The 13,864-nt window shown below is 65.4% G+C and overlaps 1 protein-coding gene across 2 annotated transcripts; it reads right to left on the minus strand.

Moving 5' to 3' along the window:
• Positions 1-1,864: 1,864 nt before the first annotated feature.
• ABCG4 (ATP binding cassette subfamily G member 4) lies at positions 1,865-10,718 on the minus strand. Of its 2 annotated transcripts, none has more exons than XM_058041235.1 (15): positions 10,333-10,718; positions 8,724-8,961; positions 6,174-6,291; positions 5,969-6,101; positions 5,646-5,696; positions 5,383-5,528; positions 5,010-5,133; positions 4,730-4,844; positions 4,474-4,610; positions 4,302-4,400; positions 4,021-4,189; positions 3,436-3,536; positions 2,407-2,565; positions 2,172-2,290; positions 1,865-2,090 (listed from the first exon to the last, which is right to left on the minus strand). In XM_058041235.1, exons 2-15 carry the CDS (start codon positions 8,950-8,952, stop codon positions 1,865-1,867), a joined length of 1,926 nt encoding a protein of 641 aa, XP_057897218.1. In that variant the 5' UTR covers positions 8,953-8,961; positions 10,333-10,718. The 2 variants fall into 2 exon arrangements, with proteins under 2 accessions (XP_057897218.1, XP_057897219.1); XM_058041236.1 differs by lacking the exon at positions 10,333-10,718 and adding an exon at positions 10,144-10,274.
• Between the last annotated feature and the right edge of the window lie 3,146 nt (positions 10,719-13,864).

Here is a 13,864-nt window from a genome sequence, read left to right on the forward strand (position 1 = left end):
CAGGTTCCCACGTCTGTGGGTGCCACGTGCAGCCCAGTGCCAGCCCATGGAGCTGTGCTGGGCAGGGCAGCAGGGTGCTCTGTTCCCAGCAGTGCCAGGATGCCCACGGAGCTGAGCTGGGCAGGGCAGCAGGGTGCTGTGTTCCCTGCAGTGCCAGGATGCCCACAGAGCTGAGCTGGGCAGGGCAGCAGGGTGCTGTGTTCCCAGCAGTGCCAGGATGCCCACGGAGCTGTGCTGGGCAGGGCAGCAGGGTGCTGTGTTCCCTGCAGTGCCAGGATGCCCACAGAGCTGAGCTGGGCAGGGCAGCAGGGTGCTGTGTTCCCTGCAGTGCCAGCAGTGCCAGCATGCCCACAGAGCTGTGCTGGGCAGGGGAGCAGGGTGCTGTGTTCCCAGCAGTGCCAGCATGCCCACAGAGCCGTGCTGGGCAGGGCAGCAGGGTGCTCTGTTCCCAGCAGTGCCAGCATGCCCATGGAGCTGAGCTGGGCAGGGGAGCAGGGTGCTCTGTTCCCAGCACAGCAGCACCTGCAGATGGCCCTGGTTCAGCAGCTCTGGGCTCAGCTCAGCTCCTCTGGAGAGCCAGCCTGGTGCTGAATTGCCTTCCCTCTCTCTGCAGGGTGTGCGAGTTTGGAGCAGCCACCAAAGCCACCAAAGGTTCCTTCTGGTGCCACCACTCAGTGCAAGGGCCTTCCCAGAGTCCGTGTCACCTGCTGCAAACAAACCAGCCCGGGATCTCACCTGCTTTCCAGCGCAGGCACGGCTCTGCAGAGGGACCCCCTGTGCCCAGTGTCACCCTGGGCGCTGGCACTGTGCCAGGCTGGGTGTCCTTGGTGTCCCCTCCCTGCAGGCGGTGCTGAGCGAGGCTCGTGTGCTGAGGCAGCCCCGGGGGAGCCGGGGCACAGAGGCTGCAGGGGAGGGCTCAGGGCCAGCTCTGCTCCTGCAGCACGGCCTCCAGTGACGACACAGCCGAGCCCAGCCCTGCTTTCCATCCTCCTGCCACGGGCAGGGTGTGGGAACCCAAATCCTCCAGTCACTTCTTCCATGTTGGTTAAATTGCTTCAGATCCTCCTGTCCCAGACCCCAGGGACAACAGGGACTGAATGAGAGACTCCCTAAGGTCCAAGAACACTGTCCTGCTCCCACAGACCCTGCTTTGGAGATCCTATCTCTGCGCATGATGTCCCAGCAGGAGTCTGAGACAGCCCCAAGTCCTTCTCTGCCTGTTTGCTCCCTTTGCTGAAGATGCACTGGGGCTTGTGGGGAAAAAAAAAAAATAAAGAAAAAAGAAAAAAGGAGGAGGATTTGCACAGAAAGGAAAGGGGGATGCAGCAATCTCTGCGGCTACAGCGACAGAAAACTCTAAAGCCTTGTGCAGCTCCACCGTGGCATCTTTGACTCCCACGCTGCTGGCCAGGACGAGGAACGGGCCCATGGCTGCACCTCCAGCTCTGCAGCTCCCTCCTGCCAGCCCAGCCCAGCCCAGCCCAGCCCAGCCCCAGCTGCTGCTCCCCTGCTCAGGGCAGGCTCCTCCCAGCCGTGCTGGGCACAAACACCTGGGCTGGGCTGTCCCTGCTGTCCCCAGGGCACAGGCAGGGACAGCCAAAGGGGAGCCAAGCTCTGTCAGTCCTGGGGGAGACAGTGGCATGTGCCAGGGCTGTACAAAACGTTTTGCAATGAAGAGTGTGTGTGTGGAAAGGTTAAAACAGTTCCGAGATGTCTCAAAACCCTTCTCGACTGAGCCAGGCCTGGCTGGCACCTCCCAGCGCCTCCACCACGCTCTGGGACCTGCAGGAGCACCGTGTCCATCTGCAGAACATCTCTCACAGCAGGCCAGGCCCGGGGACGGCACCGGGGCCCCACGGCCCCCTTATCTCTCAGATTTGACCTTGTACCTGAGCACCAGGTAAGCCAGGAGCCGCAGGATGATGAAGAAGATGCCCAGGATGAGGAAGTCCAGGTAGAGCTTGGCCTCCTCCACGTCCAGCTCCTGCAGGATCTTGATGGGCTTTTGGAAAGGGCAGAAGTCCTCGAGGCACTCCAGGTCCTCGCGCTCCATGGCGTAGATGGTGAGGATGACCCCCTCGAAGCCATACCTGGGGCAGAGCACACCTGAGGGTCACCAGGGCACCAGGGGAGCCCAGGACAGGGAGCTCTGGCCAGACCCGGGGCCCCACCTGACGTAGGAGACGTAGGAGCTCCACTGCAGGTAGGTGGGGATGGTCTTGAAGCTGACGAAGAAGCCCGAGAAGAGCAGCACGGGGATGGCAGTGACAGGTCCCACAAAGGTGGCCACCTGGGGAACACAGGCCGCTGGGTGTCACATCCCTGCCCGCCCACAGGCAGCACTTCACCCCAAACCCTCACAGGGACCCTTGCCACTCTCCACGGCAGAGGCAAAGCCTGCCAGACCTGCAGGGAAGTGGAAGCAGCTCCGATGAGCAGCCCCAGGGACTGGGCCACCAGGGCGGTGGCGGTGGCCAGGGCGGAGAAGAGCAGGAAGCGCGTGGCCTCGGGGGGCTGGCCCGTCATCCAGTACACGATGCTGCAGTAGGCGATGGGGCAGATCACCTGCAGGGGACAGACAGACAGCCCTGCTGGGCCCCACGGCCGTGCCCACCCCACTGACCCCACAGACACAGCCCTGCTGGGCCCCACGGCCGTGCCCACCCCACAGACACCACAGACACCGCCCATGGCCATCCCCACCCCACAGACACCACAGACACAGCTCACAGCCATCCCCACCCCACTGACCCCACAGACACCACCCATGGCCATCCCCACCCCACAGACACCACCCTGCTGTGCCCCATGGCCATGCCCACCCCACTGACCCCACAGACACCACCCAGGGCCATCCCCACCCCACAGACACCACAGACACCACCCATGGCCATCCCCACCCCACAGACACCACCCTGCTGGACCCCATGGCCATCCCCACCCCACAGACACCACAGACACAGCTCACAGCCATCCCCACCCCACAGACACCACCCATGGCCATCCCCACCCCACTGACTCCACAGACACCACCCAGGGCCATCCCCACCCCACAGACACACAGCCCTGCTGGGCCCCACGGCCATCCCCACCCCAGAGACACAGCCCTGCTTTGCCCCACGGCCATGCCCACTCCACTGACCCCACAGACACCACTCACAGCCATCCCCACCCCAGAAACATCACCCTGCTGGACCCCATGGCCATTTCCACCCCACTGACCCCACAGACACCATCCATGGCCATCCCCACCCCATTGACCCCACAGACACCACCCATGGCCATCCCCACCCCAGAAACCTCACCCTGCTGTGCCCCATGGCCATCCCCACCCCACTGACCCCACAGACACAGCCGGGGGCACTGGGCAGGGCCTGGCCGTGCCAAGGGCGGCGCAGCAGCACCAGGGTGGTGCCCAAAGGCACCAAAGCTCACCTGGAAGGGCACGTCTGCCATGGTCTTTGCCAGGTAATAGGCTTTGAGGCTGTACCAGTAGTTGAGGTGCTCCCTCAGGAACACGGTCATCTCCTGGGGGACTGCGGGGACACAGGGGGTGAGCAGCCAGCCATTCCCTGCCCTGGGGGGCCCCAGCCCCTCTGACACCCGCCCTGCAGGTGGGGGGCACCAGGTAACCCCCCGCTGCATCATGAGAGGGTGCCCAAACCTTCCTTGGGGAAAAAGAATATCAGTGGCTGATACGGGGAACTTCCACGTGGAAAAGTCAGCTTGGGTGGGGCTTTTTACATATTTACATTTTCAAAGATCAAAATAATAAAATATTAAAATTCCAGCATTCTGCTTTGAGCCAACAGGGGTCAAATTATAGCCAAATAAAGGGCAAAACTGCAACACAGGCAAACAGATGGCTTTCCCCTGTTAAAGTTTTTCTCTCCTCTCTTATTTTCTCCCTTTTGCCTGATCCCTCTGGCTCCCCACGCCCTGCCCAGCACACCCACAGTGCCACACAGCTGGAGCACCCCTGGGAGCAGTGAGGGGATCTGGGGGCAGGGAGCTCCTTACAGGTGAGGATGGTGGGCATGAGGGCAGCGAACATGAGGAAGAGCATGGAGAAGAAGAGGAAGCCGGTGTTGTTGAAGACCTTGCCCGCGTCGTTGCCGATGTGCAGGTAGAGCAGCCCGATGAGCACCCCGATGCAGATGTGGGACATGAACCGCAGGTGGGTCAGCACCTGTGGGCACAGGGGGGCTCAGCACCCCAGAAACACCCCAAGGGAGCCAAGGACAGCCCATGGAGCTCCCTGGTGCTGCCAGGCCCCAAAGAGCCCAGCCCCGAGCCCTCACCGTGTCCCGCAGGATGCAGATGAAGGTTCTCTTGAAGAGGATGCAGAACTGAGTTGTGGCGCTGGTGGCGAACGTGTGGCTCTCGATGTGATCCACGTCCTGCAGGAGCACAGGGACGTGGGTCAGCTTCTCAGCCCTGCTGGCACAGGAGGCTCCTCTGAGCCCCACTCACCGTCCCGCACGTGGGGCACGACGAATCTGCCTTGTCAGGGCTGCTCTTCTTCTCGGCCATGGTGCACATCCCGTTCTGGACGGCGCGGAACAGGACGGGGTTGAGGTCCCCGTACTCCCCTGAGGCCACCTCGATGACTGTGGAGGGGGACAGGAGCCCTGAGAGGTGCCGAGCCAGCAGGAAGGGCACGGGCAGCTCCCTTGGGCATCCTGGGAGCTTTGGGCACGGGGTTTGGAGCTGGGCTGGGGGCACTCACTGAAGTCAGCGGGGTTGTGGTACGTGGGGCAGTGGAGGCCGAGGCCCTTCAGGTAGGGGATGAGGTTGGTCACGACGCCCTTGAAGATGCACTGGCCCTGGCTCAGGATGTAGAGCTGCAAGAGAAAGCCAGGATGTGGCAGGAGATGGGCAGCCAGGGCACTGCCACCCTCTCCTGACACAGGCCAGCCTTGCCACAAAAACCCAGCACAAATGGCTGCAGCCCACCCCTCCCGCGGCCTCTCTCCTTGGGGCCAGAGGGAGCCTGTGCCGGGCCACACCTTGTCGAACATCTCGAAGAGCTTGGCGCTGGGCTGGTGGATGGTGCAGATGATGGTGCGCCCGCCCTGAGCCAGGGAGCGCATCAGGGACACCACCTGGAAGCAGGAGGCGCTGTCCAGCCCGCTGTGGCCGTGCGGGAGGGGTGGAGAGCAGAGAGAGACAGCAGAGAGAGAAGGGGAGAGTTGAGAGAGGCACAAGAACATCCTAAAGATGCCCCACTTGTGGGCACCCTCCCCTCAGATCCACGCAGAACAGCACCAGCCCCAGGGGCACAGTCCCATCCTGTGCTCAGGTGGGCACCAGAGGGCACTGGCCAGGCCAGCGGGAGCAGCCCAGCTGGGCAGGCAGGGCTGGGAGCCCCTGTGGGCTCACCTGGTGGGCTCATCGAAGAACATGACGGGCGGGTTGTTGACCAGCTCCAGGGCGATGGCCAGGCGCTTGCGCTGTCCCCCCGACAGGCAGCTGGTGCGGGTGTAGGAGCACTCCAGCAGCCCCAGGGCCGTCAGGATCTCGTTCACCTGTCACACAGCCAAGGGTTTGGACAGGCTTTCACCCCCCTCCCTTCACCCCTGCCATCCCCTGCTGCCCTTGTCCCCATCCTGGGGAGAGCTGAGGGGGTCTGGGCCCACCCTTACCAGCTCCTTCTTCACCTCCTGCTTCTCACTCAGCTTCAGGTTGGCAGAGACCTGCAGGGAGAGGATGGCCAGGGAGACAGGACTGTCAGATGTAGAGAACAGAGCTGGCTGCGCCATGATTCCACCCCTGACTGCTCAGCATGGAGGGGGCACAGACAGCAGGGTTTTGTTCCTGCATCCCAGAGCCCTTGGAAATGCCCAGTGCTCGTGCGGGGTCAGTGCCCACCAGGAGCCAGCCCACAGCATGTCCCCAGAGGATGTCCCTCAGCCCACAGGGTGTCCCCAGAGGATGTCCCTCACCTCAGGATGTCCCCAGAGCTCACCATCATGGCCTCGAGCACGGTGAGGTGTGGCAGCAGCATGTCATCCTGCATGATGTAGCAGGACATCTTGCGGAAGGTGCGCAGGTCCCGCGGCCGCCCGTTCACCAGGATCTGCCCCTTCATGCCAGTCTCCCTGCAGGAGGGAGGGCAGGGGGATGCAGCACAGCCCTGCACCCCCAGCCCCTCTGGAACCCCCCAGACCCACCTGTAGCCAGCCAGGATGTTCATGAGCGTGGATTTCCCAGCTCCTGAGGGGCCCATGATCCCAATGAGCTCCTGCTGGCAGAACTTCCCCGACAGGCATTTCAGGAGGGTCTTGTACCCTGCAGGGGGAGAGCAGCAGGGGTTTGGCACTGTCCCCCCAGCTCCTGGGGCACCTCAGGACCCCCGTGTGCCACGGAGGAGCTCTGTGTGCCCCATCAGCACCCCCAGGGCTTTGGCCACTGCAGCTGCCACCTCCAGCACGATCCCTGCCCCTGCTCCTCGGCTGATCCCGCTGATTCCCGGCGCTGAAGAAGCTCCTGACCCGGATCACAGCAAAGAGCGGGAAATCCCCGGGTCAGGGCACTGAGCCGCTGAGGGAGATTACCAGGCTGCTCCTGGGCTTGTCTTCAGACGCTGAATCCCCAAGGCCAGGGGCAGGGCCAGCCGGAGCAGGGCAGCGGGGGACAGGCAGAATTCCCGATCCGGCTGCTGCCTTCATTGGCATTCACGCTGTGGCACCCGGCAGCAGCCGCTGCTAGTCAGACCTGGAATTATCTCTGCTTTAAACGCGGCTGATTAGCATTTTCTGGCAGGAGGAACACGATGTGTCGGGAGCAAGGAACAAGCACAGCCTCGGGCGCTCAGGAGCCGCCCCTGCCATGGAGCCCCGGCTGGACAGGGATCGGTTTTGGGGGGTGATAACCCCATGGACCGAGCCCGAGCATCCCTCTAGCGGAACCGCGTCCCCTCTGCGCCCCACGGGGACAGCGCTGTGGGGCGAGGGCAGCCAAGCCAAGGTGGGGCAAGCGCAGGGACGGAGCAGGGACAGCCCCACCTCTCTGGGGAGCCCTGAGGCTTCTCCATCCCCAGGGAAGCGCATCCACCCCGCTCCTCCTTTGAGCCCCTCGGGGTCAGGACCCCCGTATCAGGAGGGGTCCCGCGGGCAGGGGGCGGTCAGGGGGAGGCCGGGGGGGCTGCGCAGGGTGGGCAGGGGCGAGCAGGGCCAGCAGCCCCCCCCCGGCTCCGCACCGCGCATGCTGCTCACGTCGGCGCCACTGCAGCTTGCGCAGCGGTTACTCACGTTCATTGACTGCCAGTAACCTCCCGCTCGGCACAGCGGGCCAGCGGGCCGGGGGATGTGGGCAAAGCCACCGCCACCCCCCGAGAGCCCCGCCAGCCTCGTCTGAACCGGGGGAACGAGGGGAGAGAAGCCCCCCCAGCCACCGCCAGCCCAGGGACCCCCGGGTTTGCTCCCACCTGGCCCAGCTGCCCGAGCCTTTGCCCTCCCTCCCTCCCTGCAGGCCCTGGCCCGCTGGCAAGGAGCCGGTTCCTCCCGGGTGCTGGAGCACAACCCGCCCTGGCTGTGCCATGGATCCTTCTGGGGTGCTTCCTCAGCATCCCGGGTAAACAGGGAGGCATCACCCCGGCAGATGTCAGGGATGCTCCCAGGGCGTTTCAGCGCCTCGGTTTCCCGAGCTTCGCACAGCCTGGGGATGGGGCAGAGCCCACCGGGCACTCCTGGCTGGCAGAGCCCCTCACTGAGCCCTGTGACCTCCCTGCTCGTCCCCTCCTGCCTTCAGCTTCTGCAGATCAGCTCACCCTCCATCTTACCGGGCTGCCTGATTGGCATCCCATTAACTGAAAGCGCTAATTAAAGCAGACTGCCACCCACCAGCCGCCATCTGCCTCCCCTCTCCCCTCCCTGAGCTCCCGGCCAGAGTCACACAGGGAAGGGGCCCCGGCCTGGGCTCACAGGGAGAGGAAATCCCCCACAAACCACACCCCACACCCGGCCAGGCTGGGAGCTGGGGCGTCCTGCTGCGTCCCACGCAGACACCATACCCCAAACAGCACTGCTGGGGAACCCCATCCCATCCAATCCCATCCATCATACCCCAAACAGCACTGCTGGGGAACCCCATCCTGTCCATTACACCCCAAAACAACAGTGCTGGGGAACCCCATCCCATCCATCATACCCCAAACAGCACTGCCGGGGAACCCCATCCCATCCATCATACCCCAAACAGCACTGCTGGGGTGTCTCATCCCATCCCATCCCATCCCATCCAATCCCATCCAATCCCATCCATCATACCCCAAACAGCACTGCTGGGGAAAACCATCCTGTCCATTACACCCCAAAACAACAGTGCTGGGGAACTCCATCTCATCATCATACCCCAAACAGCACTGCCGGGGAACCCCATCCCATCCATCATACCCCAAACAGCAGTGCTGGGGAACCCCATCCCATCCCATCCCATCCCATCCCATCCCATCCCATCCCATCCCATCCCATCCCACCCCATCCCATCCCAGGGTGTCTGCCCAGGCCAGAGGTTTCCCTGGAATTCTTTCTGCCTTCCCCTGGCATTGCCCGGCACAGGTTTCCCCCCCGCCCTCCCAAAGCACCCAGAACAAACAGCCGGGCACAGAGAGCCCTGGCACCGGGAGCAGGGTGAGGTCACGGCGTGCAGAACAAGAACGGGCTGGGAGAGCCCCGCGGGTCCCCTCCCCTCCCTGCCCTTCCCCACCCGCCAGCCCCTACCTCTCTTCCTCCACCAGGATCCCTCCCGCACGGAGTAGGACAGGTCGATGAACTCGATGTTGACAGCCGAGCGCTTGGGGAGGTGGGAGAACCTCTGCGCCTCGGTGATGTGGTTCTCCACCTTCTTCAGGTGCGTGGTGAGCAGCGGCGCGTCGGGAGGGCCGGCGTGGCACACCGTGTCCTCCAGGGCGATGGAGACGCAGGCGGGGTCCATGCCCTTCTCGGCCATCCTGCCGCTCTGTGGGGAGCGCACGGGGCTCGGCGGCTCTGCCCGGCACTGCAGGGACCGGCCCACAGCGAGTCCCGTCCCCTCCGCCCGGCTGGGGCCGGCACCCACACCCGGCTGCGAGGATGGAGCGGCCGAGCCTGCGCCCGGGGGCTCGGAGCAGCGGGGTTTGGTTCAGCTCCACGGTCAATAATTGAGGCACCTCCTGCAGCTCGGTCCGGCTCTGCTGCCGGGGCTGCTCAGCTCCCCCAGCCCCGGGGGCCCTGCCCCGCTCCCGTCCGTCCCGGTGGGTGCAGGATGGGAGGGGGCAGAGCTGATGTCCTGCCCTGTGCCTGGGGTCCCCAAGGACTCGCCGGGAGCCAGCCCTGCGCTGGCCTTGGGGAACACAGCTATGAAACCCTAACCAAGCGGATGATTCCAGCTGGTTTCCTGGACAAAGCACGCCGTGCTCCTGGGGCAGAGCTGTCCTGGGCGCATCAGACCTCAGACAGTGCCTGGGGTCCCCCTGGGCTTGCCGGGAGAGCCTGAACACAACAGGGAGGGGGCCCTGCTGGTGCCATTCCTTCTCTGCCTTCCTCGGCTCATCATTTCGCCTTCCGAGCTCTTCCAGCACAGCCTCAGCGGCCAGGCCAGCACCGAGCCGGGGCCATGACGCTGATCCAGCTGCCCCAGCGCTGCCGTGCCCGCAGTGCTCCACAGCCGGCTGCAGCACGGCCGGCCCCGCTGGGCTCGGGGCTCTGCGGCGCCGGGGATGCTGAGCGGGCAGGGCGGGGAGCGCGGCGCTGCGAGGCCGCCGGGGGCTCGGGGATCCCCCCAGGAGCAGCAAAAGGAGCTCGGGCTGTGCCGGAGGGGCCGTGCCCTGCACCCAGCTCGCCTCCCAGCCTGGGGTCCCACCGCCGCCTCGCTAACCTACATTGGGCTGCGGGATGCGGGCAGCGCTCGCTGCGGCTGCAGCGCTCACAGCGGCCCCTGCGAGGGGCGCCGGCAGCTGCGGGAGATCCCCCAGCCCAGCCCAGCCCAGCCCTGCTGCAGGCAGACCCCGCTCAGGGCTGCAGTGAAGCCAGCCCAGCCCCGGGGAAGGAGGGGTGGGGGTTCCCATCCCGAGGGTCCCCTCCCGGCATCGGCGGGGTGCAGGAACGGGGGGTTCGGGGGTGCTGCTGGGGGGCAGCGGGCTCGGAGCGCCCTCGGGCTCACCTTGACTCCTCCGGCTGGGCGTTCGCGGAGCGCTAAATCCCGCAAGCGGCTCTCGGCGGCTTAGCCCAGCCCCGAGGCGCGGGGTGGGGACGGGAAGGCTTTGCCCGAGGATGCTCTTCCTTCATCCGCGCTCCCCGCCGGCCCCCTCCATCCCCAGCCCCCCCGGGCCCGGCTCTCCCGCAGGCTCACCTGGCAGGGTGCGGGGCGGCGGCTCCGCTCCTCAGCGCCCCCGCCTCGCCTCCTCCGTAGACAAAGGGGCGCTGCCCGGGGGGCCCGGCCGGGCTCGGCTCGGTTCGGTTCCGCCCTGTTCGGTTCGGTTCGGTTGCGGCGCTCAGCGGCGGGAGCCGGGCTGGGCGCTGCCCCCGAGGGTGCCCGGCCCGGGTCTCCTCCCCATCCCTCCGCGGGGCTGGGTGGGCAGGGCGGGCGGGGGGCGCTCCGGCCCCGCGGTGTCCAGCGCTATCCCCGCAGTGTCAGCGGCTGCTCGGGGCTCCCCTCTCCCCCAGCCCCGTGGCCGGTGCTGCCGGGCGGGGAGCAGGATGGATGGATGGATGGATGGATGGATGGGCTCTGCCCGGGCGGGCAGCGCTGCCAGGCAGCGAAAAAAATCCTCTTAAAGGGACCGGCCCTATTTCCTCTCGCCGCCTGCCAGCAGGCCCTGAGCATCCCTGAGCGCACGGGCGGGATTGGCAGCGCTGCCTCCGCACCCCCCTGCACCCCAGGGCCCGCATCGGGGCACAGCCCCCGCAGCCCAAACCCCCCTGAGGGAGCCCCACACACCCCAAAGCTGCTCCTGCCCCCCAGACCCCTGTGCAGACCCCCCAGCACGGGCACAGTGGGCAGCCAGGGCTCGGGACAGCCAGGGGGTGACAATTGGTCACAAAGGGGGTGGCAGGGGGTGTCCCTCCGGGGCTTTACCCCCAGCACACCCTCCCTGGTGCAGCTCGTCCTGCAGGATCCCCCTGCACCTCCCAGTACCACGCCTGGCTCCCTCCTCGCTGTTACTCACACCTCGCACCCACCACAGCACTTAAACACCAGAGACATATGGAAATGAGTGGCACCAGCAAGAGTATTAATTAAAAAACCATCTGTTGAGCCAAGGAGAGCTTTCCCCACCCCCTGCCAGCTTAGGGCTGGGACAGATCTCAGGGCAGGATCCAGGCAGAGACTGGGGAGGGCACGAGGAGCAATCCATGGAGCCAAGCTCCTCATGGAGGCCTTAAGTCATCTTGTTCTGGAGCAAAAGGCACCAGGTGGGGCTCACCCGGTTCTCTCTGTACCCAGCTGCCTCCCAGCCCTGGGGCACTCCCTGTGTGCAGGTGCCAGCCCAGCCCTGCTCTGGGCAGTGCCACAGCCTTTCCTCCCTGCAGGGAATGGCCTGGGAATGAAATCCCTAAATCCCTAGCCCCTAAAGCCCTTTCTGCTCAGCTGGGCCCAGGCTGGTGGCCATGAAACACCCAGCAGCCGTGGGGAGTCATTTCAAGGTGGGAGGAAGCAGGGATGGAGCCCAGTGCCATGGGGACCTTCACATCCCTCTAATCCCCAGCTGGGACCTTCCTAAAGTGGCCTTGTCCGCAGCTGTGTCCCCACCCAGGACAGTGGCAGGGGGAGCCTGTCCTGGTTCTGTCATCTGTGTTCAGGGCTGCAGGGACAGAGCAGGCAGCAGAACCTCTTGGCATGACAGGAGAACCTGTGGGATTCCCTGCAAATACATTTTTAATGACCCGTGGCTGGTCCTCCAGCGCCCTCAGCAGCGCCATCACTTGTGCTCCAGACCGCCCTCTCCTTCCCTGGACAATAAAACTGCTTCCATCGAGGAGCCAGAGGTGTCCCCAAGGGGCACAGAGCTGTTCCTGCCTGCGGCCACATCTCCCCCTTTGTGGCCCCAAGCTGCTGGGAGGAGAAGCCCCTGCAGGAAGGGGCTCTCAGGACAGGACCACAGAGCCCCTGGCAGGAGCAGCCCCAGCAGCCATGCAGCAGCCTGTCGGGCAGATTTTCCACCTGGGAGATGAGACCTTTCCCCTCTCTGCACTCCCAGGGAGGCTGCAGGCAGTTTGATTCCTCAGCACTGGGTGCTGCAGCCCTGGCCAGGCTGCTCTGTCCCCGCCATGGGGACAGGAGGCAGGTGCCACACTGGAGAGGCTGCTCTGTCCCTGCCATGGGGACAGGAGGCAGGTGCCACACTGGCCAGGCTGCTCTGTCCCTGCCGTGGGGACAGGAGGCAGGTGCCACACTGGAGAGGCTGCTCTGTCCCTGCTGTGGGGACAGGAGGCAGGTGCCACACTGGAGAGGCTGCTCTGTCCCCGCCATGGGGACAGCAGGCAGGTGCCACACTGGAGAGGCTGCTCTGTCCCTGCCGTGGGCACAAGAGGCAGGTGCCACACTCCTGCTGGCCCCAGCAAGCTCAGGGGGCAGCTCCAGCTCCCAGCTCGGGGCCTGGAATCCCCTGACACACAGAAATCTCAAGCTGCAGCACTGAAGGACAGGTATTTTGCACCAGGCACAGGTCCAGGCGCTGCCTCCCCCCTAAGAGGGGCTCTGAGCCCCCTCTGGGAAGCAGCCAGGGAAATGGGTGATGGCACCCCCAGATCCCAGCACCTGCTGCTCCCAGAGCATCCCCTGGCCCTGGAGAGTCTGGGGTGATCCCCCCTGCAAGAGTGAGTCCAGAACATCTCAGATGACATCCTCAGGACAGACAGAGCTTGTGGAAGGAGCACAATGGAGACACTGGGGAAGGGAAGGAGAACCCAGGCTTGAAGCCTCCCTCAGCACGGTGGTGACAGCCCTGGCTGGCCCAGCTCTACCTGGAAGAACCTGAGGAGAACAAAGACAGGATTTTGAGCTGTTGGCATCTCCCATCTCCCAGTGCCAGCCTTCCCCTCGCACCGGGCAGTGCCACCCAACGCTCACCGCAGGGCACGTGGCAGTCGCACTCGCAGATGTCGCAGCGCTGGAACCAGCGGGGCCAGCCCGACAGCTTGGTGACACAGCCCGAGATCTTGATGCAGCCGCGGCTGGGGGAGGCTCCCAGGTGCTCCTGGCTGCCGCACGACGAGGAGCAGCGGCCCGTGAGGTCCCGCTCGCTGATCTGGATGCGGCCCCGCAGGCAGATCCCTGGGGGGCAGAGCCCATCACGGGGGGCTCACCTGGGGCGGGGAGGGTTCGGGGCCGGGCCTGCAGCCCCGGTACCCCCGGGATACTCACGGAGAGCTCACCTGGAGCCCACCGGGGTTGGGAGGGTTCGGGGCCGTGCCTGCAGCCCCGGTACCCCCGGGGTTGGGAGGGTTCGGGGCCGTGCCTGCAGCCCCGGTACCCCCGCGATACTCACGGAGGCAGGAGGGCTTGGGGCTCCATCGCCCGTCGGACTGGCAGGCGCTGGCGGGGTCCCCCAGCAGCACGAAGCCGGGCCGGCAGCTGTAGCGCACCACGGAGCCCACCCACCAATCATTGCCGTGAACCACCGAGTTGAAATCCGCCTCGGGCCGCCCGCAGTTCACTGAGGACAGGGATGGAGCCAGGGTGGCAGCCCGGGCAGGGGGACAGGGGTCCCCAGGGCTGAGGGGACAGGGGCTGCGCCCTTCTGGCCACGGGACAGCCGCAGGCGTCACCAGGCAGGGCCGAGCGTGCCCCAGGCTGTGTCCCCGCCTGGCCCAGGCTGCTGGAGGCGCTCACACTTCGTGTAAGTGTGGCACAAAGCCCTGCAGCATCCCCAGGGATCCCC

Source organism: Melospiza georgiana, chromosome 27 (assembly GCF_028018845.1).
Source record: "Melospiza georgiana isolate bMelGeo1 chromosome 27, bMelGeo1.pri, whole genome shotgun sequence".
Lineage (NCBI taxonomy): Eukaryota > Metazoa > Chordata > Aves > Passeriformes > Passerellidae > Melospiza > Melospiza georgiana.

What these genes read in the sequence shown, in the direction of transcription:
- ABCG4 (XM_058041235.1), bottom strand. Translation starts at nt 8,952, where the DNA reads ATGGCCGAGAAGGGCATGGACCCCGCCTGCGTCTCCATCGCCCTGGAG. An exon ending in AACATCCTGGCTGGCTACAG is followed by an intron (nt 6,102 to 6,173) that starts GTGGGTCTGGGG and finishes TCCCTCCTGCAG; the next exon opens with GGAGACTGGCATGAAGGGGC. An exon ending in TCTTCGAGATGTTCGACAAG is followed by an intron (nt 4,845 to 5,009) that starts GTGTGGCCCGGC and finishes TTTCTCTTGCAG; the next exon opens with CTCTACATCCTGAGCCAGGG.